Raw genomic sequence first — 23,598 nt, 5'->3', positions numbered from 1 at the left:
TAAAAGAAAGAGTGAACAATCTGCACATCAACAGTACTTCCAAGCTCCACTACTAAACCACGCTTTAGGTTAAGTCATAAAAGAAAAGAAGAATCTAAACAGTTCAACAGTCCACTCAAAGTTAAAAAGGTAGAATTGCAAATGATTACGCCATTTTCCCCTCTCCACAGAGGCCACAGCCACATCAACCTCCTGAACTATGAGATCACATATATACATGATCAGGTGCTCACCAACATAAAATTTGAGGTGAGCAGATATACCACAGAATTTATACTAAGCATTTTGTCAGAAAGCTAGTGCTCTGCACTGAGCCTTGAGGGGTTATGGTTTGGGAGAGAATGAAAAATAGTTTGGAATTTCTTCCTCCATTTTGCATTATCCCCTCCCCCCCCAACTGCCGCCATTTTGCAAGGGAAATTTCCCCAAATCTTGCATTTTCTGAGAGAAGGCAGATTTTAAGAAGTACCTGATACTCTAATATAGCCAATAAATATTTTAAAATAGATTATTAAATAAACCAAAAACGGAGCAGAATAACTATACCTGGAACATTTCATCAAAACTTTTCTAATGCCGTTCTTTTTGCGTGTATTACAATTATTGATAATCTCTGACATTAACAATTCCATACCAGGCAACATAGTGAAATTTTACCATGCCCTTTGTTGCCAAATAGCCAACTGTTTTTGCAATATTTTTAGTATTCAATAAGACCAGTATGCGGCAACAATACACAGTTACAGCTCAGAACACACACTTGCAGTAGGGTATGATTTTAAGTTGCAGAAATGTACTAAAAGGAAGCATCTTTTGTACTGTTCCACCTCATGCAAACTGACTTGGAGAGTAATTTTATTTCTTAATTCATGGCACTACAAGAAATGAAAATACTAAAAGACTAAAGTTATCCATTCTTGTCATGCAACTAACAGGTCTCTTCATTCTCAGAGATGAAATAGCCAAATTCTGGAAGTAAAAGCACAAGGCAAAGCTACCTTTCAAAGCCTTTGAAGATCCATTCACGTATTTTTATTAACTCTGAACTTCTGTTCTGTTCAGACATTTCTTGGAAGACAAAGCCTCAAAAAACATCTTTCAGAAGTTTTTTTGACAGATTTAAATATAAAACACTTTATAGACACTGCTAATATTCTTCATACTTCAGCCCCGACTACTGAAACCAGGCTGCAGGTCAGCATATGTCCTGCATAAAATTTGGAAACTGGCTTAAATTCTTAAACAAACAACAAAAAAAACCAGACAACCTCCCCTTCCCACACACACACCTTCCCCCTCGCAAAAAACTTGCATGTAGAACATGGTGAGGAAAACAAAAACGATAAACAAAATTTTTTCCTCTACCTCTCTCTCCACCAAGGAAGTATCAGTGTATCTTTCCCCAAGTGCCTTTCTTGCCTCATCTTTCCCAAGTGCCTTGTTGTACATTTTTCTCATTGTACAGATGCACATTTATTTTAAGTCAGTGAGTTTTCAATTCTTATTTTAATCCTAACATGAAACATTTCCAGCTATACTCCTCCTTTTAGTCCTCACTATCTACTACAGTTTGTAATGAGAATTCCATTCTTCAAGTTATAGATCATCTCTCAAGATATTTCCAAGCAGGGTTTCAAAAACACATTTTAGGATAAGAGCTACTGTTCTTGTTAATAAATATTAGCAAGAACAGGTTAATTCTGAAATCTTTTTTTCTATATCATATTTCTGTTACTTTGGACAGATCAATGTAGTATTAAAGTGAAAAGATGATGAATCCATTTAATATGATCCAGTTGAAAGATAAAGAGTTTCCTGAAGTTTTGGTGCAGTCAAAAAAAGCAGAAACTTTTCTCCGTGAGAACTCAGGAACTCATTATTAGCAAATTATTTTGGTCTCTTTCATTGCTGCAGTAATTACAAAATGAATGAGGTACACCAACAATTTTTCTAATCAGAATATTAAGTTCTAACCACAACACTGAATTTTCTATGTTAACATGTAAAACGATAGAATAAACAGTTTCACTTGCAAAATCATAGACTGATTGTAGATCTGGAAGGAGGATAGACAGGTGAGAGTGATATCTATTAACTAAGCAGATAAGCACAGAAATTACTGGTGCATGGAACCTCAGAGCCTTCTCACATTTGCACATGCAAGATCACTCAAAAAAAAGATTAAGTGTAAATTACACAGTTCTAAAATATCAACCTTGCTGCTCATGTAAATAAAGTTTTAACATAGAACTGTAGTACAACATCTAAACCTACCTTATTTTTGGACTGCTATGCTTGAAGAACTGTAAGAATTTAGGAATCATGATATTGAGTGGTCGATCCAATACATCACTATCTAAAATTTCAGCAGAATCTTCACATATTTTCTGAAGAGCTCCAAATGCACCCTGTTTAAAAAACAAAAAAACCAAAAACCTGTTCATTCAGTTTCTGAAGAAAGCAAGGTATCAGGTTTCATATAGAATATGTAATTTTAGCACAACACCACAGTAAATGCAGCTAGTTAAACTAAAACATCTTTAGAGTCTTTTTATTTAAGTACTTTATACCTTCATCTGTAAGATCTCAAGCTGCGTGAGTGGGTAATCTATCAATAAGTGGTAATTTTAATTTCAGCATTCAATGCTTATCTAGTCAGCTATACTTAAAAAGTGCCTAAAAGCTAGTTCGCATTTCAAAAATAAAGAAACACTCAGATGCAGAAATATCCAGTTTAATTTCATATATGATTGTGTATTCTTTAGTGACTTCTTACAGGACAAAACAGAACTCCAGACATAATGGTCAATTTGAGTTTTATTTTCAGGAGATTTTTTTTTTTAAAATAAGAAAACAGCACTAATACACTACGTAACAGCATTGTTCCTCGAACCATTCTCATATCTCTGTGGATTACTTTATACAAAATGCCTCACACAGCTTTTATGGAGATAGCACCAAGTAACCAAAGTGATGTGATTACAGGTAACGTTTGGTCAGACAAGACCTTTTTCTCCTCACAGTTTATGACAGATAAGTCGGAGTTTATTTTTCTTCATACACACTGAACAAAAAGGAGTTCATTCCATACTAGTCTAACATAGCAACTATGACAGATCATGCTTCCAAAGTAAGTTATCAGAGGAAAGAACAACTAACACTACTCAAAGAAAGAGAAAATTCAAGGTCAGGACTAGACATCAACTTGATGATGCTTAAAAGATTAGGAAACAGTGATAACTTCAGGTCACATTTCAACTGAGATGGTATGACTATCCATGTGCAGTCTTACTCTGCTTTTATGCAGAGTATACAAGTTAGTTTGAATGAACACTAAGAACATGGAATGAGGTAGAATAAGAAGTATCAAACTAGAGCCACTTGTTCTCTGAGGACATTACATATATATATTATTATCTGTAGAGAGAGACAAAATAGAAAATCATCATCTGAATTTGATTATTTCAAAATAAGTCTCCTTACCTCACAGGTATTGTAATCTTCAGAATCCAACAGGCTGCAAAGCTTTGGTAAGAGTTCAGGCCAATTCTGTAATTCCCCTTTTGAGGCAATAGTTGTTATCAGAATGCCTAAGTGATTTAGACATATGAAAGAAATGAGATCCTCATAATGTCGCAGGTTTTATACCAAGTTTTCTTATCTTTTCTCCTCTCAAAGAACTAAGTAGTTAAGAAGTGTGTTTTTCTGCTAAGAACTGGCAAGTATAAAAAGGAGGAAGTACATTTAATTATAAATACTACTGAAGGGCTCAGGAATCCAAAAGCTGGTTGTTCCTTCCTGCTACTACAAAGGGTTCAGACATGTCAGAAATTAAGCACAAAGTAATTCCAGTTAAATATATAATCATGTCCAAACACTACAAGACAGGTTAGGCTCTAAGTTGATTAAGTACTGTGCAAAGCTTGACCTCTAGTGAACACTGAGTATATACCTTATCTCTTGTTTATTATGATACAAAAAGGCACAGACACTGGAAGTGTTTCGTATCTGCAGTCATTCAGTAAACTTGTAACCCAGTAGCAATTTCTGTGTTCACAACCTCATCGTGTTTACACAAAACATTAAGGACATATTCTAAGACCAAGATACCTACTAAGAGCTTACATGCTATGGCAGGTCATCCAGTGATCAGCTGTACAGTTTGGCTGATCCAGATCCAGCTAATAGATTGGACTGTTCAATGAGTCACTAATTCCATTTCTGCACATATAGAAATCCCAGGGAACAGGGAAGGCAGATTATGAGCTAGTATTAGATTGGGTGAGCCCATTTTGCCTCAAGACAAAATGACACAGAAAGCATAATCCATAAACCACTACTGAATTACCTCTAATAGGTTTGAGGGTAGAAGAAATACTACAGCTAGCAACATCCCAAAAAAGTGAAAAGAAAAAGCTTTCCTGGTATCATAGAGCTAATCATCAGATATTCTTTCTATGGTATAAAAAACTTAAAATCCTTATTAAATACACAAGAACATTGAACAACATTATAGAGGAGAGGACATTCTAGGCAACACAAATGGTAACTCAAGAGACACTGGATCATGTTTCCTTTAATACTTTCTCCTTTGGAGAACTCCAGTCAGGAGAATCTCTCTGACCACATGAATTTGCCCTGAAGTTGCAGTTCAGACCATCTTGAGAAACGACTTTCCCCTGCTCCTTCATATTAAGGCAAAACATACATAGCTGTAAAGCTGGAGAGCCCCAAAAGTCAAAGGGCAAAGATGAAGACAGAGGTAAAAGTCGTTTTTACAGCACTGGAAGTTGTTTAGAGCCAGTTCTCTCCATAATCAAAACTGAACGTAGAGATTCCTAAATACCTATGGAGATCTGTAGAGTCTTAAAGACTGCCTTTCTTCTGAATAATATGGTTTCGTGAAGAGCATCAGATGCATTAGTAGAGAATATATATTTTACTGTTACTGGATCTTAGTGATCTGCATTTTCTTTAAACTAAACTTCACAAAAAGAACAAAATACATTAATGCTCTTGCCTCCTAGACCAACTACTTTAACTGCAGAATTGTCTCCCCAACTTAGGTCTGGCACAGGTTTGTAGAATTAACACAGATTCAGAAACAAACAGAAGACTGAAAATCCTGGTACTCCTCTGGACCAATACAGGAAAGAAGTCGTATTATAGGTCTTAAAGGGGTTGGCAGTTTTGGAAAGAAGCTGGTTGAAGGTATTTTCAAGGTTTTAGAAGTGTTTTCAGAAGGTAAAAAATGACAGGCTTTAAAGGTCAGTCTATATCTGTAATATGGGCAAGTTTTCACAGCTGAAGGAAAGGCTATCTGAAAACATAGCGTCTGTGTTACTTTATCTGAGTGTTCTTCAAAAAGGTTTATCCCAGACAGCAACAGGATAACCTTAGAGGAAATACTTCCAGGTGCCTAGGCAAGAAGCTACTTGAGGCCACAATCCTTTTGCAACAGAAACATTTGCTTCTACTGGACAAAGGCAGTTCAGGCTATGCAAGTCATCACAATCTTTTTGTAGAGGTCTGCAGAGAAGCCATTTAATGTTGTGCAAGGTTTTTTTTGTTTTTTGTTTTTGTTTTGTTTTGTTTTTTTTTTTAAGCAGGAATGAAGAGAAACTTTTGTGGAAAAAAATCAGACTATTAAGAAGTTAGAGGCAATAGCTACAACATTTGAAGCTTTGTAAAAAGTTTAAGAACAACGAGGGAATAAAACTAAGTTCTAGGCACTTATGTCCATATTAAAATCCACATGAATGCCTAATGAACGTCATCTCCTTTCAAAAGTCAAACATTTCCCACCAACCCTCTTTACTTGGCAAACAGGAAATAAGACAGATATTCACCTTTGTATCTCTATGATATTGAGAAACAGGAAAAAACAGAACAAGGACATTGAAAGAATAATCAAGGTAAAGGATTAATCAATTTAGTAGCTTCTCTCTGACTTTTTGACAGGTTTGGGCTACAGTTGACAGTTAAAACTTAAGTTTTTCTCTTTGAGCAAAGTACTAAGCTGCAAGGTTAGAAAGCTAAAACTGAAAGTCTATTTAAAAGAGTATTTAACTGCAAGGAACTTCAAATGAGCACCACAGAATTTCAATTTCACTTGACAATATGAAATCTAGCCTAAATACAGCAGTTGGGTTATTTGAGCAGTAAACATGTGAGAAAACAAACTCCAGAGGGATGTCAGAAACTGTTAAAACCAGAAGTGGAAATGTCAAGACAGGATCTTTTATGTCAATGTATTCCAATTACACGCCACCCCAGTTTACTACATCAACTCCACAATAAAGAATTGAGCATAAAGCAGTTATGCTTCAGTATTTTCCTAACAACAAACAGGACAGGGGGAGGTCTGGGGTTTTTGGGTGGTACTTTGCCTGTATAGGTCCTAAAGCTGATTTCTAAACTCCTTAATTTTAAAAAGTGGAGCTTCCTGATAAAATTTCTCGTCATAGGACAACCATGAACTTTCGTTTTCCTTCTAACAGTGAAGCTCCTCAGTTTTACCACTCTTAAACACTCAAGCTATTTCCTCTGCTAGCCTGTAAGCAGAAGCTACACTACAGGTCTTGCCCAACTTAGGAACACTGGAAAACTTTAATGATAGTCACAGACATCTGCCAGATGGATGCAAGTATTTCCTTCTTAAGTCTGCATGCAAAGAGTATGGAAAATTTCTCAGTCTTTTGTTAATTTGAATCCCTATCTCAACAGTGGGACAAAGATCTTCAAAACATGTACCACACACCAGAGAAGTTCCACAGTTATCCATTGGGAGGTTAAAACTGGAAAAAGCTAAGTAAGGATATTAGAACATGTAGTTAAATTAATATTTGATCTTGAGTCACATTTCTAAAATTGACTCTATTTCCATGTTTTAGGTTTGTTCTCCTTAGTGAGGTCACTTCTGACAATGGGATTAATTAGCTTGCCTCCATCTTGGTCAAAAGGTATTAGTTTTTGTCTGGTTACCACCAGATGTCAGAGACCACGAAGGAGAACGGAGGTTGCGTTAAGTCTTCTCTGATGCTATTTTGATGCTGCAGTATTTTGCTCATTTTCCTCTAAGAACTCCAGAAATCTTATCTGCAGTTGGCCCTCTAAGTTTATGGTGCTCCAACAGCAGAAACCTGTATGCATCTCAAACAGCAGCTCTGACTAGCACATGCCAGCTCAGCCTTGGCAGGTAGTGACATATTTACACCTAGCTAGTATCAACAGACCAGTGGGTATTGGCCCAACCTCACTATTAAGACAGAATTTTAGAGAGATACAACATTTGATTACTTCACATAGGAGGGTACAAAGTAAAGGCACTAAATAGCAATGCTTAGGTAAGCATACAGTCCATCAGTTGATATGCATTTTCAGAGTTCCTACGTGCCCGAATATCCTCTGCAAAAATCACTTAAAGCTCAACAGTAATTGAACTACTAATCCACAAATATTTCCTGCTAGGAAAAAGCAAAGAGTAACTGCTCACCAAAGAAAAGTGCCTAAAACAGCAATCTAAATGGAGCTGAAAGGTATTCTTTAATCAGCTCCATCATACTCCACTGATAGCTCCTATGAGCAAACAAGTAAATATGACTCTTCTACACCTTGAAAGCATAGAAGTACCTTCACTTCAGACTTGTTTCTACTGTCATCAAGGAAATGGGATATCGATAAAATTCACAGTAAAGTGCTTTGAAATAAGTGACTGAGGAGAAAAAAAACTAAGATGGGCATTCTTCTGTAGCCCAGAGTCCATAACCTGAATTCTACAGGAGGAATCCTATAGAAAGAACAAAGGCTTCTAACGAAGCAGTAACTGGTAGCTTATTTTATATACTTGCTGAGCCAATGAGTCAGCTGATACGAGCTAAATTTCTTTCTGAACTGGTGCCCTTTTTTGTGTACTCAAAAGTAGGATTTATGTTTATTTTACTTTTTTCTTGTTTTTGGAGTGGATGAGGACAATTGTTACTATGAACGTATTTATAAAGAGAAACCACATTCTTGAAGTACAGGCATAAAAAAGCATCTCTACTTAGAAATAAACATAAAGCATACATACATATTTTGTTGAAGAGGTGCGCTAAAACAGTATTTAGGAAGTAAGAAATCCATCTAACAAAAGAAACTTCTAGCTGATGTTGTTCTCACCACACCTCATCTACTGTCTTCTGATAGAAGGCATTTAAAAACAGAAACTGTCATTATCTGAATTTGCGTGATGCATAATACAATAGTTTCCTGAAGGGGCGGGGGGGAGAGTGTGTGGCGGAGGGGGGCATACAAGGGGGAATCAGCTAACAGAAGTGTTTCATTGATGCAATTGGAGTGCTGAAATAGTTCTGCAGTCAGCTGCTTTAGTCCTGTTTTTAGATACAAAAATTGGCAGCAAGCTGAATTTTAGGAGATCCAAGTACACTAATTTTCAGCTAGATTCCAAGAGATATGAACTGAACTGTAAAAATCTTTATGCTTTAAGGGAAGAGGAAGCAAAAACAAGTGCAACTTTCGTATGTTCGCATTTAAAATCAGTATCTGCATCAAAACATGGAGAAGTTGTGGCAATTATTGGAAGCAAACAGTTTTAAGAGTTTCATAACTCTTTACCTTGCTAATATAGCTCTCACCTATAACTTATCAGTAACATTTTTCAGTATGTAGAAAACAGCAATAAGAGCAAACTCACCTACAGTAGCTCTAATTAAGGGGGAGGAATCACCAATGTTGTTCAGACATTCACTTTTAATGAAGTCAGTTACCCCATTTGGAAAGTTGTGAAAATGTGCTTTTACATTATTCTTCAAGATGAGACCACTCAAGGAACGCGTTGGTTCATCTGCAACAGAAAATAAGTTACATTCAGACTTCAATCAACTCACAGGATAAGGCATATATCCAGAACAGCACAAGAGCAAGGCTTATAGTGAGAGATATTAATCTTTATTTCCTTGTTTCTCCTTCCAACTACACTCAATAATTCACTGAACAAGCTTTATAGGCTCAGAATTCAATATTTCTACATATTCATAATTAGCATGTTAATACTTCCAATTCTACATTTTAAGATAAAGTTTTCTACAGATACAGGCCAGGACCAGCTTTACAGTCATAGGATATAGGAGACTCATGAAAGCAATTGGTAGGCAGAAGCCATTCTGATTATACTGACACTCTTGCTGTAGCACTGTTACTGTAAGAAATTGATGGCAACCCAGCTTTCCCCTCTTCAAGACCTAGAAATGAAGTAGGGACTATGCAGTTACTCCCCCTTCCCCTACTCCCACCAGAAATTCAGTGTTCAACTTTTCACAAAATACAAACAGGTATTGTACTCCCTTCGGATAGCAACTGTTTTACTAATCTATTAAATTAATAATTAAAGAAAAAAGGCTTTAAACAGTGTTAATAGGTGTTATGTGTGAACAATTGAGAAGAAAACCCCACCTACCAGAACTGACATAAACAGAGTAAGAATTTAAGTTTAGGCACTGTTTGAGTTCTCACTGAGCTCTGTTTGAGTTCTCACTGAGCTCTTTTTGCCTGTGTATCTTCCTCTAAATTACTGAGACAAGAGGAGGAAGGGAAAAAGCAAAGCAAAGATTGTTTTCCAGTTATACTAGAGCAGACTCATGTCCGGTTCTTCAAACTGAAAGAATGACTTAGTATTACCTCTAAAATATGCTGAAAGTCAGTTCTGGATGTTCTATATGCAAAGGACTAGTTTATAATACAGTAACATTTAAAATTACAATTTACAACAATATTAATTAGCTAACTAGCATTTGCTTCATATGCTAATTAGTACATTAGTTAATGTTTTTAATTTTTTTCATATGCAGCCCTGATTTGGGGGAAGAATAAGGTTGTTCAGTGAAGTTCCTTTGCCCCAGAACTTAAGAGTATATAAGCAGATCTATTCCAGACCTTTAAAACTGTTACTAACACCCCAGCAGCAATAAATAAGCAAAAGAGGAGCTACAACTTTCAAATATAGAATATTTTAAAACAAGTTACTGCATCACAGCAGTAGGACTCTCAGTACATCTGTAATTCCAGACTGACAGCTGTTAAGATACTTTATCATGTGACCTGTGCTAGTTTGAGTAGAAGCAGCTCTCTCCAGAAAAAGAGGGTGTTCTGTTTGGCTAATTGGAACTTAAAATTCATTTTAATCAACTGATTTTATTTAAGCTTCAAAACCAGAAAGCCTTCATGTATATTTTAATCTTGTCTTTAAGTTCATATTTTAGCTTTCCTAAAGAAGCGTTATTTTTTAAGCTCTATAACTATAAATGTATTGATTTACAAATGAACATAGTTTTTGCATAGAATTCAGTAACTTTAATCAGCAAGCCATGTAATGAAATAGCAAACCAGGAAGCCATGCTATGCATAAACATTTGAAACAATTCTGTAACTTCACCTACACTACAGGTTTTAAGTATACATCAATTTCTAAAAATGTAAGAGCTGTTTGACTTATACAGTACTGCCAATGATTTTCTAGGAGCATGGACAGGGAAGGAAAAATGGGCTTATTATTTTAAACCAAACCAAAGCAAAACAAAACAAAACAAAAAAAATCAAACAGTGGATGAACGGACAAACTTTTCTCAACCACAAAACTTGGCTATGACATGTGACAAGTATTATTATTATTCCTTGGCAAGTCAAACCAAGTATTTTGGCCACTTTGTTTAAAGTTTTGAAAATATCATTAATAAAGGTCAGCAGGGAGAACACGACCTGAAGAAAGAGGTTCTCACTTGAACTCTTGATCAGTCTCAGATTTGACTGATACGCTCTTTGAACTGAAAGTCAAATCTCTGCATCTATCATTACACTATTTTAGTAAGTTGAACTCCGACTGCTTTAGGTAAGTGCAATCCAGTGGCAGGTGTGCACATCTTCAAGAAATCCAGTCCTCTATAAGTGAACACTAAGATTCAAAGTTGTGCCTATCTCTTGGCCAGAAAGGAAAGCAAAGGAGTCTTCCTTCAATTTCCACATGATTCGAAGCCCTTGCAAGCCACAATGAATGTGTCATCTTCAGCAATCATAGTTATACAAATAATATAACAGCTACTTGTCCTTTATAAGCCAGTAGTATCCTCTTAAGAGGGAATAAAGTCAGAGTTCCAACCAAAGGCAGATTAGAGAAGGCTACATTAGCCATGAACTATGGAGAGAAAATATTAAACAAACAACGCATTAAGAAAAAAAAGACTCATTCTTTAGAATGCCTAGCTATGATTACAGAAGAGAAGACAACAGCTTCAATGTAACCAAGCAGAGATACAGATACCAGGAAGTTTCCTGTGGCAGAAACCGGCAGATTAGCCAGCTGATTTTTGGGGGGGGGGGGGGGGGGGGACACAAAACAAGGCCACATTAAGGTGAAACTTCAAAACTACTTTTTTTTTATGGACTGTCCTATGCAATGCAGCAGTAAGAAGCATCTTTAATTCATTCCTTTAGCCAAGATAAGAACAGGACTATTCTTCATAGGAAATGTTTATCCCGCAGATTGTAACAAGGATTCCAAGGGATTCATATTGAAGTCAGATCTTTGCCAAATGAAAAAATTCAAGAAATGAGGAAGAGATTAAAAACAAAAAGCAAAACCAGTTATCACAACACCAAGAGACAACAAGCGGATATCACTGAGAAACAGACTCAGTGCTAAACAAACATCAGCCATTTGAGCTATGGTTGCAGCCTAGGATCTGATGCTCAGGTATTTTTAAAACTACACCACAGTCTAAATTTTAGTTTGAGAAAAGTTCTTCTGATATATGACTGCACAAAGATATTTATGGAATCCAGGCTATTCAGCAACTTAACAGCTACGCTGCCAGGAGACAGTAATATAGGTCTGGATGGAGTTCTTCCTGTAACACTGAGATTACAGGCAGATGGCCTAAGAGCTGAATAAGACATTTCAGTGTTCATAGATTCTGTGACAAGTTCTGTCAGCCATATGCTTCAGACATCAAAAAAGATCACAGTCTTGCCTCCTTCCATCTCAGTCAACCTGGAAGTATAGAAAGTTGACGAGAACATACAGTACAAGGAAAAGAAGGAAAGTGAAGCAGACCTCTGGCATTTGATATCATCTCTGGTGCCAATTAAGCCCATCGACACAAGATTCCCCTCTCATGCCGCATCATTTCTATAATAAAACCATATCATACAAAGATCATTTGGTCCTCAGTAAGTTTTCAATTCTGCAACTGCCTAATAGCAGTTTCAGATTGTGATGGTTTATGGACAGAGCACACAGATGCATACCTACCATCTGTTTGGATGAAACACAGTTAACACATTACATAGATACCATTACTCATTTTAAGGCTACTGAAGTGCTTTTAAGCACTAGCATGTGTCCTCAAACAGCTATGCTCCTTCTGATCAGAGCTCACATGACTTAGGTTGCAAATGTGAAAGCAATGAGGTTTTTGCAGCTCACCTGGAGGTCTACCTAAGAACAAGTCTAGCACACAGAAAGTCTGATGTATAGTCTCTCACTGATGAGTCAAATGTCCACAGAAGCAGACACGAGTGCGGTGTTATAGTAGTGTCCTACCTGAGAGGACAAGATGTTACACAGGTAGGTATTACAGAGTGTTCATTACCCTCAACAGCAGAAGAATGGTGTTTCCTATTCATGAGACAAGATGCTATTGTCTGATGTGGCTGTGATAGCTCCTAGGAAGCAAGATCACCACCTCATTCCAGATTTTCAGAAAGCAGACTTGCTGTGAGACATTAGGATGATGCCAGAACAGTTTCAATGTGTTATCTTGTAGTACTGGGGGGAAACTGAATAGCCCACCACTTTCATTAAGTCAAATCTAGCCTTAAAAAGGGATGTCTGTTACCACTTCTCGCACCGGTCACATACAAGCAAGAATGCCTTTCATGTCAAATGGATTAGTACCCAGAAAAGACGACACACTTTTCAATACCACCTACACAACATTACACACAGTATTTTGGCCAGCTCTGGGCCTGAATATCTTTCCTGAAGGCAATCTGAACAACCATATAAAAGTGTATCTTGATCCCACAGTTGAGATATCTGATGCTAATAATAGACTTTAGCATCTGGCTAAGCACTACTCCTGTTTTTGCTAAGTATTTTAAAGTCCTTTCTCCTCCTTCTATAATGACATAATTCTCACTCTTCAGAACCATGTGAAGATTTCACTGAGCTCTGCCTTCTGCTCTCAAAAGATATTCAGGTGCAAAAACATCATGACAGAGTCGTAAGTACCAATAATGGCTGCAGTCTGCATTCAGCTCAGTTCAGGCAACCCTCCCTCTCTCTTCACAGCTTAGCCCTGCAGCTGTCTGGGCTGGTCTGCGCTATTCTTTCCTCATGAGGTTTCATCAGAAGTGGCACACATCGATTGTTCAAGCATGTACAGATTCAATAATGTACATTTCTACTTCAGTATCTCCAAGAAAATGTATTTACCTGACCAAAGGTAATTCTGTCTGGCAAGCCATAAGCTTCAAGACTTTTAAGTGTTCCAAGATGTTAAATGCTAAGTTTCCCCTCACTTCCCTCCCTTCACAAGGAAAGGAGACTGATGGAAGTCTTGCATAGAAATTGAATAGAGAATGAAGATGGATTTCAAATGACTTGAAAAAGGATAAAGTTCAGCAGGAGTCAAACATCAAAGGTTCATGGATAGTCTCACTTTCACCAGTATCCTGAGTAGCAAAGGATCACTCATTTAGCTCCTCATAAGAACACTTGTATAGTCAAGTACTAGAAGAAAGATAAACTTCTAAGTAGTATAAAGGAGTATTAGAGTAAGAGCAGGTAGGTGCACTCTATTTTCTTATTGCAGATTGAGGCACAGTTATTTAGGAAGAGCTATTCCACTAGAGCCCAAATTCTACTCTGTTATTTGCCAGACCGCAACCGAAAATCTAGCATTACTAATTGAAAAATCTGGTAATAGAGTATAGAAAGACAAAATTTGTATTTTTGGTCAGCCAGTAAAAAGGAAATATACTGAGTATAGGCTTAGTAAATTATAGTGAGAAAGGGTCTTGTCTTGATGAACTAATTATGCAATAAAAGCACATACATGTGTCATTGCTTATGGCAGGTGAACTCTGAGTTGGACTGTTTATTGTTTTATAAGGACAAACGAAGGCCTCAGCATATAGGAGAAGCAGCCTTACTGGCAAGGAAGGTATCAGTTAGAGAACCAAAAGTAGCCTAGGTTTACAGCAAGACCTATACATGCAGGACAACACAAGTTTCTGTTAAGCTATACTATACGACATAGACATATGCCAAAACTTTCAATCCACGGCACCCTACACAGTTTTGGTGGGCATCCTGTATTTTGGGCTTCTCGATACTCACCAGTCTGATGCAGCATTCTGAACTATTCAATCTGATAACAAGGCCTCACTCACCCAATTAATCCTTGTGTTCCAACAGCCATTTCAAAAGACATATTGTCATATAACATTCACCTTTGGCCTATTCAGATACTGACCAAACTTCTATATATCCAAAGTCACTTCTTCAGAGAGATTATTTGCCCTCACTTGCAATTCATTCATTGCCAAATACTGTCTAAGCAGCTTCCATTGGAAAGTTTGTCATTTAATTTCCCTATGCACCTAATTTAGGGCAAAGGTACTTGGGAAAAAGAAACAAAAAAAAAAACAAAACCAAAAACCACACAGACACAAGTACAGATCAAAGAGAGATGACACTACCTTTCAGATGTTCCCACACTGCAACAATATCCAGGGTTAATTATATAGTCTGGGATATTGCATCGAATCATACCATCATTACAGTGCATTGTGATTTCTTATTAAGGATTCTTCTGCTCTTGATAGTGGAATTCCAGCACTGATTTAATTGCAGGATCAGGAGGTGATACATAAAATGGCATTAGATAGGAAAAGAGCTGAGACAACCAGTTTGTGGGCATATGATAGAGAAGCTGAAAGCAGGAGTGAAACCAGAGGATTAGTTCTTTAAACCCTTTGTGTTCATGCAAGCTTGTAGAGATGTACAAATTTTTGCACATGGATTGATCAGTAGTCATGATTAATTATGCAAGATTGTGCATTCTATCCAAGCAATAATCTAATTATTGGTCAGCAGTTCACAGCCTTCCCACACTCTGCACAGATCAGTTTTATTTACAATATTTTTTATTTACAATACTTTCTTCAGAAGCTTGCTACTTATTATCCAATAAATATGCAACACTCAGCATCAACAGAACATTTCCAGCTTTATTTTAGTTTCTTACAGACATTTGCATACTTAGGAGGCAGTTGTGTCAGACTTTTTTCCATGACTCTCACAAGTCAATTGAGCACTGGTTAATTTCACACCAGCCACTACCTTTTGAGGTCCTTCATGTATTCAAGCACACACAATGTTTTGAAACATCTTCAGTTTTGCTTCTGACATGACAGTAGACTGTACAAGTTAAGTACTTTGTGCTTAAACTGAAGGTTAAAGTCCAGCATCAAACACAAACAAACAAAAAAGTAGGGACTCTTTCTGCTAGAAAAATTCATGAGGGTGTCTCTATTGTATTTCTATCTGCATCCTTATGCATTAGAACAGAAGAAAATAATAATCTTTTGCTTCTCAGATGACACTGCTCAGGCAGGATCATTAATCTTTGGTTTTACTTCTTTTAGGAGACAGTGAATTTCTCATTAAAGGATCAGAAATCTTCAAGAACAAGAGACACTAGTCAAGATTTTAATCACATTTTGTATTTGTATGCATTAAATCCACATCACTAGTTAAAATACATGCAGAATCACAGCTTCTTTCTAAAAAAGATCTAACAGCCAGGAACTGAAGTCAGCAGACAGAGCAGTTTTCCTTTAAAAAAAAAGTTATGCCTTAACATTTTAAGTTGCCAACATCACAAGAGTAATGCAAAAACGAGCTATGCTCATAATCATTATATCACCTTCTGCCAGTGCATAAATACTACTTCCATCCAGTTCTTTTGGCTATCTAGAACGTTACATTCTAAGGAAAAGAGGATTAAAACACATGATGAAACAATGCCTGGCTCAAACACCTTGTAACTGTATTGAATCAAGGAGCCCTTGGTCGATAAAACTATTTAGAAATCACACTAGCAATGCCTTCCCTTTCACTAGCGGAACACCACACAGGGGTGTTTGATACTGGTCTTCTAGATACACTTACATTTACAAGAAAGGCAACAAAGTAAACATCACTGAATAGGACAGTTTGACTAAGCAAACATGCAAAGAAATTCTCCTTGCAGCAAGCTATATTCACATTCTGAGACATACTAAGGAAGGGCTTCAAAGCACCACCTAGACACCCTCCAACTTATTAAAAAGATAAAAAAACAGATATATTTATTGTGGGGCCAAAACAGGCCTTACACAAGACTACCTGAACCTCAGAAGGTGGCACAGCTAATAAGAATCAGAGTCTTGACAACAATAAGGATCGGGAAAAACCTGAGAACTTCTCTCCTTTAGGTCCACAAGCCATTTGAGGGAAAACAGATATTCCAAGATCCCCCTAAAATTACTTTGCATACAGTAAACAGCACCTTTGAAGAACCTAAGCCAATGTGAACAAACACCTGAGAGCACTAGGCTAGTAAGAAGGTACTACAGTCAATCTGTGTATCTGTTCTTTTCCAGTGCTTCCCTGTGGGGGCTTCAGGGATGTGGAAGAGACAATAGTGGAGATACCATACTCTCCGATTCTGGATGCTCAGAGAATAAGGAGTTCCAAGAAAGCATTCCTGAAGCACTGAATCACATTACACGATCCACTAGGTAACTTCAAAGTTTCTTTCAAGACTCTTAAAAAGAGTCAGCAGAGTTTCAAGACTATTACAAAAATAAAAAATTTTTAGAAAGTCGCTTCTTGCATATGGCATGTATGCTACAGAACTACATAGGAGAAGCATTTTCCTTAAATCCACATTACAATATCCCTACAAGGAAAGAAAAACAAAGAGATTAAGCATCATACAGACAAAACCAAGGAATCTTTATATGGCCTCAGATAAAATTAATATCTCATAATTTGGTTTCACGCTAAATATTTAAGGATCTCAATTACTTTATGCATTGATTACTGAAACTTAGTTGTGCTTAGCTTCTTTTTGTAAATCTTAATGCATCTGAATTTAACGGAAAAAGTATTTTGCTGTTGTTTAACTAGGACACTACATGTGCTATGCAGCATTTCAAAATGTAAGGACAGATTAGTCTGACTGGATTACGATTCAGAACTAAGATCAATCTAATTCACTCCTTGGCAGTTATTTTAGTCTATTTAATAATGGTATGGTTCCGGACAACAGTATGTTTGGGGAGGCAGGAGCCGCTGAACCACTTCTCTGGACTAAACCTGCTCATTGAAAACACCTCTGAGAAACTGGAAGCCAGGAAATCAGCACCTGACCTCACACAATGGTCTTTTTCTTGCTCAGCTTCAAGGATCTTTTAACACCAACATACTGAGAAAGGCCACAATAGAACACGCTTATGAAAAGTGTTGTCCAGATAACAGTTCAAATTTGAATCCCAATCCTCATTAGAAAACAATCTCCTCAAATCCACAGCATCACTTTCAGTCCTAGTAGTAGTTTATAAAAAGCCATTTCAAATTTTGCTTGCAGAGCTAGATGAATTGTTAATGGCATTATCACTCAGAAAATAAATCACCACCTGTGGTAGCTTTTACTGGGGTGGGGGAGGAGCTCAGGAAAAAAGCCATTCTTTATAGTAAAATTCCATGTCAAAGTAAGGCACTCTGAATGATTAAGTCATCTCATGAACAAGGTCAAGAGTTGCAGAAAGGCTTCAACTGATTCATAAAAATCCAAAGCATTTTGAAAATAAACTTGAAAGACCATCCTTAAAGGCTGTAATAAAGACTGTACTCAAGCAGCCTTCTCAGTCCCACCTCATTCACTTTCAGGCCAGAAGTTCGTCTCAAAGATTATTTTAAACACTAGGATATGATCTATCTACTAAGGTAACACTCTACTCAGACCTATGACTAGAGTTCCCACATTAGGAAGGGGTAAAGAGTCTATTACTGACACATGATCCAACATCAGAATCACAAAGACTTTATGTAGCTGAAACAGTGTAGATGACTACGTGGGCTAGCAGACAGCTATAGTTATCAGGATCATCATGCATTTGTCTCAAATGTATGTTCCCATTCACCTAGGTCCCAGCAACAGCCCAGAAGCACTTCTAAAGGACAGGGGAGAAGGAACCAAATTCAGAGCTTTACAGAAACCACAAGCAAACTAATAATGTACTCTATCTCTTGTCTAAGCAAGATAAAACATAGATCTCAGAGAGGAAATAGACATTTTGGGAAGGAGGATGGACAGTCTGCATCTTAACTAGAACAGATCTCATTATCAGTAGTTGTGTTCTTTCCTCGCTATATAAAAGGGTGCTAAGCATTTCATACCCTATCTAACAAGTGGTAAGCTTCAATATCACTTCTGTTCTTGCAATTTTTATATAAAACCATCCACCAACATGAAGGCTGCATTAGGTCAAATGAATGCCGAACAGAATGCCACATTAATTCTGAAACCATATACAGACAGCTTCTTTTTCTGCTCTCTCACAGGTGTTAAGGCCTCATTCAGGAATGGATACAGGCATAAACATAACGTGAGTAGTGTACAGACATTATAAATTCACAATTTAGTTTCTCCTTAAAGTCGGTTAGAGAAATGCTACCAGGAGGCAACACAGTAATCTTTGCTGATGTAAATATGCAGTGTTATCTCAGATTACGCTGATGCTACCTCACAAAACAAAACATTATGGCACGATTATGACAGTCACCACACCCAATACTCCCTAACTGTCAAGCTGAAATACTAAAAATCAGCGTGCATTCTTAGTGAATGAGAGCAGCTAGCAGCTTTTGATAATTTAGCATAAGTCTGATCTACCTCTCATCCACAAAGCTCAGAATGCTGTGCAAGATAAAGCAAGGTATAATTTCAGGCTAAAACACAAAACAAAACACTCATAGGGCATTGACAGAATTGTCCTGCAAAAGGACACGAAGATAAGATTAAGAAGGAAACAATTTTTTATTTTTTAGAGGAAAATAAAATCCCTGAAACCTTAAGAAAATTCATTTACAGAAGGTATAAACCAAGCCAGGCTTAGAGTGTGAACTATCTGTTTTCTGAGACCTGGAAGTCCTACCTCTGACCTGCCTCATGCATCAGATGTCTGGAATGACTGTCACAACGTCCCTTAGCTAGAGGCTAAAACTGGCCCACATAAAACAGAAAGATGGCTGAAATTAAAACAACGTTTTCTCATCTTTTCCTTCAAGGGAACAGACTTAAGTATGGAAAATAGAACAAGGAAAGGAGGATTTAGATGCATGACTTGGAATAAAGAAGGTTGCTTCAGGCATATGAAGAAGCAATAGAAACAAAGATAATACTCCCCTACAACACTGGACTGCTTCTGTTTCAGTCAACCACATGTAAAAGAAAACAGTACGAAGAACAGCAGTTATATGCACACACTCCAGAAAATAACCAGTTAATGGCAGGGAGGCCTACAGGAGCCTGAGCTCAGCTCAGAGGATATTAGAGGGAACACAAACAACAAAAAAAAACCCCAACATTGCAATGCAATGCAATTACATTATCTGCCTGGTTTTATACCTGCCAATCCAAGATGGGACAGCTACAGTAATAGAGCATCTGAATAATATTTTCATTTACAGATAAATTAGTAAAACCAAACTTCTTTCACTCAGACATTTTCCAGTTAATCTGGACTCCACTTCTCCCAATGAAGGAAGGTTGCTGAGCACCATGCATCCTGGAATGCACCTTGTAGAGACCTACACCTCAACCTCTAATGAGCCAGGATCATATTTAAGTCCATCAGTTCACCTGTCTGACTTCCAGGACTGCATGCCATTTCATCGATATTTTTTATATTCTGAGATATTTATAATGTCCAGGTTTGCCCAGATTTGCAATGCTAACTTCACAGATGCACAGCAGTAAAAAATATAGAAGTACTTAGGGCTACGGCATGCATATGCTGTCACTGCAAACTTGGCCATATATTTCCACTAATGAAAAGGTAGCAAGGCAACATATGCTTCCAGGAAGATCCAAGCCTTTGACAGCTTAACAAGGCCCACAGAAAGTTAAACACACACACACACGGCAGCCCCACAATAGACTTAAAAACAGCAAGCAATAAGCATCTACATACAGGAGCCTGAAGAAGCTAGTATGGCGCAGGGAGCGGGGAGCTACGTTTTTCCCAACTGAAAAAGGAATTCTTCTGACGCTAGAACTAAACAAATCCCCAAACTATGCACAAGATCTAGCTACATATCTTACAGGCGGGCCTCAGTGCAACAGCTAACTTCGCAGGAGAAGTTATTTGCTTGCAGAGGTAGAAGAGGCCCAAGATTCAGGTCAAAGATAATTTGGTACAACCTTTGCCACAGTAAAGTGAGGATATTTAAAACATTTTTTATTAAAGATTATAGAATGCCCACATTCGGGAGCTGTCACCCTCAGTGTATCTTTAAGCACAGGTATCTCAGCAGCAGCTGCAACAGTTGCAAAAGCTGAATCTAAGTTAGTCCCACCTGGTATCAAACTGAGCTCTCTTGCTCATGCACTAGCTATCAAAATACCTTCATTTCTTTTGAATAAGCTGCCTTCTCATTTCTCTTCATTCATGTCTTCTGAATAAGAGGTTGGAAGCTTAGTTCTGCAGCTCCTTCTGCTGGGATGGTATGACCGTAACACAAACATGAACTTCCAACAGCATGAACGTTAAGTCTCAGCTTGGCTCTGAAGTGTAGGTGCTTCAAGGTGCACGTTAGTTCTTTCCTCTAGCCAACAACCTTGGCAAGGCTGTGGGACAGGCTGCTAACACAGCCTTCTTCAGGAAGGGGAAGGAAAGAATATTTTCCCAGTTGCATTGAAGAGTTATCTATCTGACGAGTCCATCATGTTTTTTCCTGCTGGTCCAAAAGGGGATGCACAAAGGTCTCCTTGCCTTGCCCGGGCAGGACTAATGAGGGATGATTGACCAACTAACAGCCCTCAGGCATCCCTCATTAGTCCTGCCCAGGCAAGATAACAGGATACTCAGATCTTGGCAAGTACTATGAAAAAGACCAACACTGGACTCAACTCTGGCACCTTCAATATTCTGAAAGTTTCCTAAACTGGAAAGGTAAGAACAGCTGCTTTGGACAAAAGGTTATGACTGTGCAAACATTTCACTGATGCAGGACAAGAGCTTCTCTGAAGCAACAACTGCTTCTCAGCAGTCACACAAGTGACCTACCTGATGTACCAGTAAGGGATATCAGTACAGACTGATTCCAAATACCTACTTTTACAAATTAACTTCCTAGATCCCTAGCCCCCCAGAATTTAAAGTTTTTTTTTCCCAGATGTAGCAGCTCTAAAGCAACTATTTTGTAACCATTAATCTCTTTCACCCTTAATTCCATCCCAAACTGGTGTACATAATCATTAAGAAGGAAAAAAAGGCTATGGGATAACCTGAGACGATCTGTTGGAAAGCAATTCTTACACATACCCAGAACAACAAGTGGAGAACGGAATAAGAAGGTGAAATCAGCAAGCAAGCCAGTATTAAAAAAAATATGCTGAGGAAAAAAAGCTGTGGAGCAACCTTCTCACCATATCCTTTGTACAAACTCCAGATCCCACTACCAGACTCAGGAGGTTTATTTTTGCTGTCAACAGTATAAAGCATGCGAACAATTAAAGAGTGACAGCACACTTAGGAAGCAGGTATTGGATAATTTAGATCTATGCTGGCATTTTGCTCAAAAATCCTGGCTGATTCAGTTTTTGAAGGCTCTCTCTCAAACTTCAGGTATGTCCCCAACGCCTTAAAGATTATCAAGGGACTTCCTATGTAGAATACCCCAAAACAGTGGGATATACTCCAGCCTTCAAAAATGAAAATACACTTCCCTCCTCCTCTCTCTTCCCTTCCTCCCAAAATAAGCTAACAGCAAAACCCAAAACACTAGTTCAAACAGAAGAGAAATGTTATTAGTGATGCTTTGAATGTTACAAGGCCACATGTAAGTCAAATCTAATTCAAAGTGAAAAAAGAAAGTATTTGAGAACTCAGAGAAGCACTAGGAGGCAGAAAACACAGTGGTAGCATGGCACCAAGGGGAAAAAAAAACAACAAAAAACAATCCAACATATTGACAAGCAAACATTAAAAAGCCAGAAGAGGTGCTAAAATAGATCCTAAAACAAATTTCTATAATTAGCAAAGACCTCACAAATCAGTAGCTGTATTACACTGCAGGGGAAGGGGGAAACCACGCTTTTACAAACCCTAATCACTACTAAGGAACTGTCCAAATTTACCAACTGGTACAAAGCACACGGTGTGCCACACAGTCTGTGCTAATGCCCATAAGAATAAGCCAACAGGAGGAGACAGTGGAGCTCCAACTGTATTTTACTAGAATTAAGACTTCAGAATGAAGATTTTGACAGACAGCATCTTCAGACCACTCCTATATGTGATCTGCAAAACATTCAACAGGCTGATAAAACAACATTTCAAGAACACTATCAAGATCATGATCATAACTGGATTGAGCAGCAAGTTTTACAATGTTTACATACATAATTAGAAGCTTATTTTTTACCTTACACCATCATTCACCTGAAGCGCAAAGTTACTCCACAATTTAACTATAGTCCAATGCAAGTGCGATGCTCCCACATTTCTGGGATGTTTAGAACAGAACCTACTGCAAGACCTTAAAACAACTTATTGATAACAGTAAGTTATTAGATCTTTTACCAGAAGGACACCTGAGAGAGTAAATAGGGTTCTATGGAGACTGTAGGATGACGGCAGCAATCAGCTCCCTATTTCTTTCAAACCAAGAAAACTCAATTCAAAGTCAAAAGAAAAATATCTAGAATTAAAAAAAAAAGTCAATACCTCAAGAACTTACCTTCAGACTTTAACTTTGTAAGAACAAAAATCAGGTAGTTGTTAAAATCAGGATACTGATTGAGTTGTTCTAGTTTCTGGAGAGGAAAAACCGTTAAGGAAAATTGAATCTTCACACACAGCACATAGAACCTTCTGGATATAACAACTATTAAATGGAGTTATATACTTTAACAATGTTATTTCAGATAGCTATGATTATAAGCCCACGATATACAGAATAAGAACTATTTGAAAATACTTCATGTAGTTTTAATACACAGGCAAAAAAACCCATTTCAGTTATGCTGAAATCTGAAAAAGAAAAAAAAAACCCAAACAAAAAACCCCAGGAATATAGACATTAACAGATGGTTAACAATATTTTAAGAGTAACAAAAAAAGAAAAAAGAAGGGGCGAGTTCTCTGTACTGTTTTGGATTTCAGTCCAAACCTAAGCAATCCAATGAGACAATCCTACAGAACAACCCCCCCCCCCCCCCGGCATTTCAACTCCAAAACACAAGTACTTAAGATTTTGATAAGCTA

General features: G+C 37.5%; 1 protein-coding gene across 2 annotated transcripts in view; it reads right to left on the bottom strand.

The window, feature by feature from the left end:
• Positions 1-23,598, bottom strand: part of LOC112988736 (transportin-1) — an 80,295-nt gene that overhangs the window by 35,149 nt on the left and 21,548 nt on the right. For both annotated transcript variants that reach the window (XM_064500123.1, XM_064500122.1), the window contains 4 exons: positions 23,072-23,147; positions 8,696-8,845; positions 3,484-3,590; positions 2,275-2,408 (listed from right to left, as the gene is read on the bottom strand). In XM_064500123.1, coding sequence (XP_064356193.1) covers positions 2,275-2,408; positions 3,484-3,590; positions 8,696-8,845; positions 23,072-23,147 — 467 coding nt within the window. The remainder of the gene's footprint in view (positions 1-2,274; positions 2,409-3,483; positions 3,591-8,695; positions 8,846-23,071; positions 23,148-23,598) is intronic.

The sequence above is a fragment of the Dromaius novaehollandiae genome, chromosome W (genome assembly GCF_036370855.1).
Source record: "Dromaius novaehollandiae isolate bDroNov1 chromosome W, bDroNov1.hap1, whole genome shotgun sequence".
In the NCBI taxonomy this organism is placed as follows: domain Eukaryota; kingdom Metazoa; phylum Chordata; class Aves; order Casuariiformes; family Dromaiidae; genus Dromaius; species Dromaius novaehollandiae.
The sequence above is the reverse complement of the archived record's forward strand: the minus strand, read 5'-3'. Positions and strand labels throughout refer to the sequence as shown.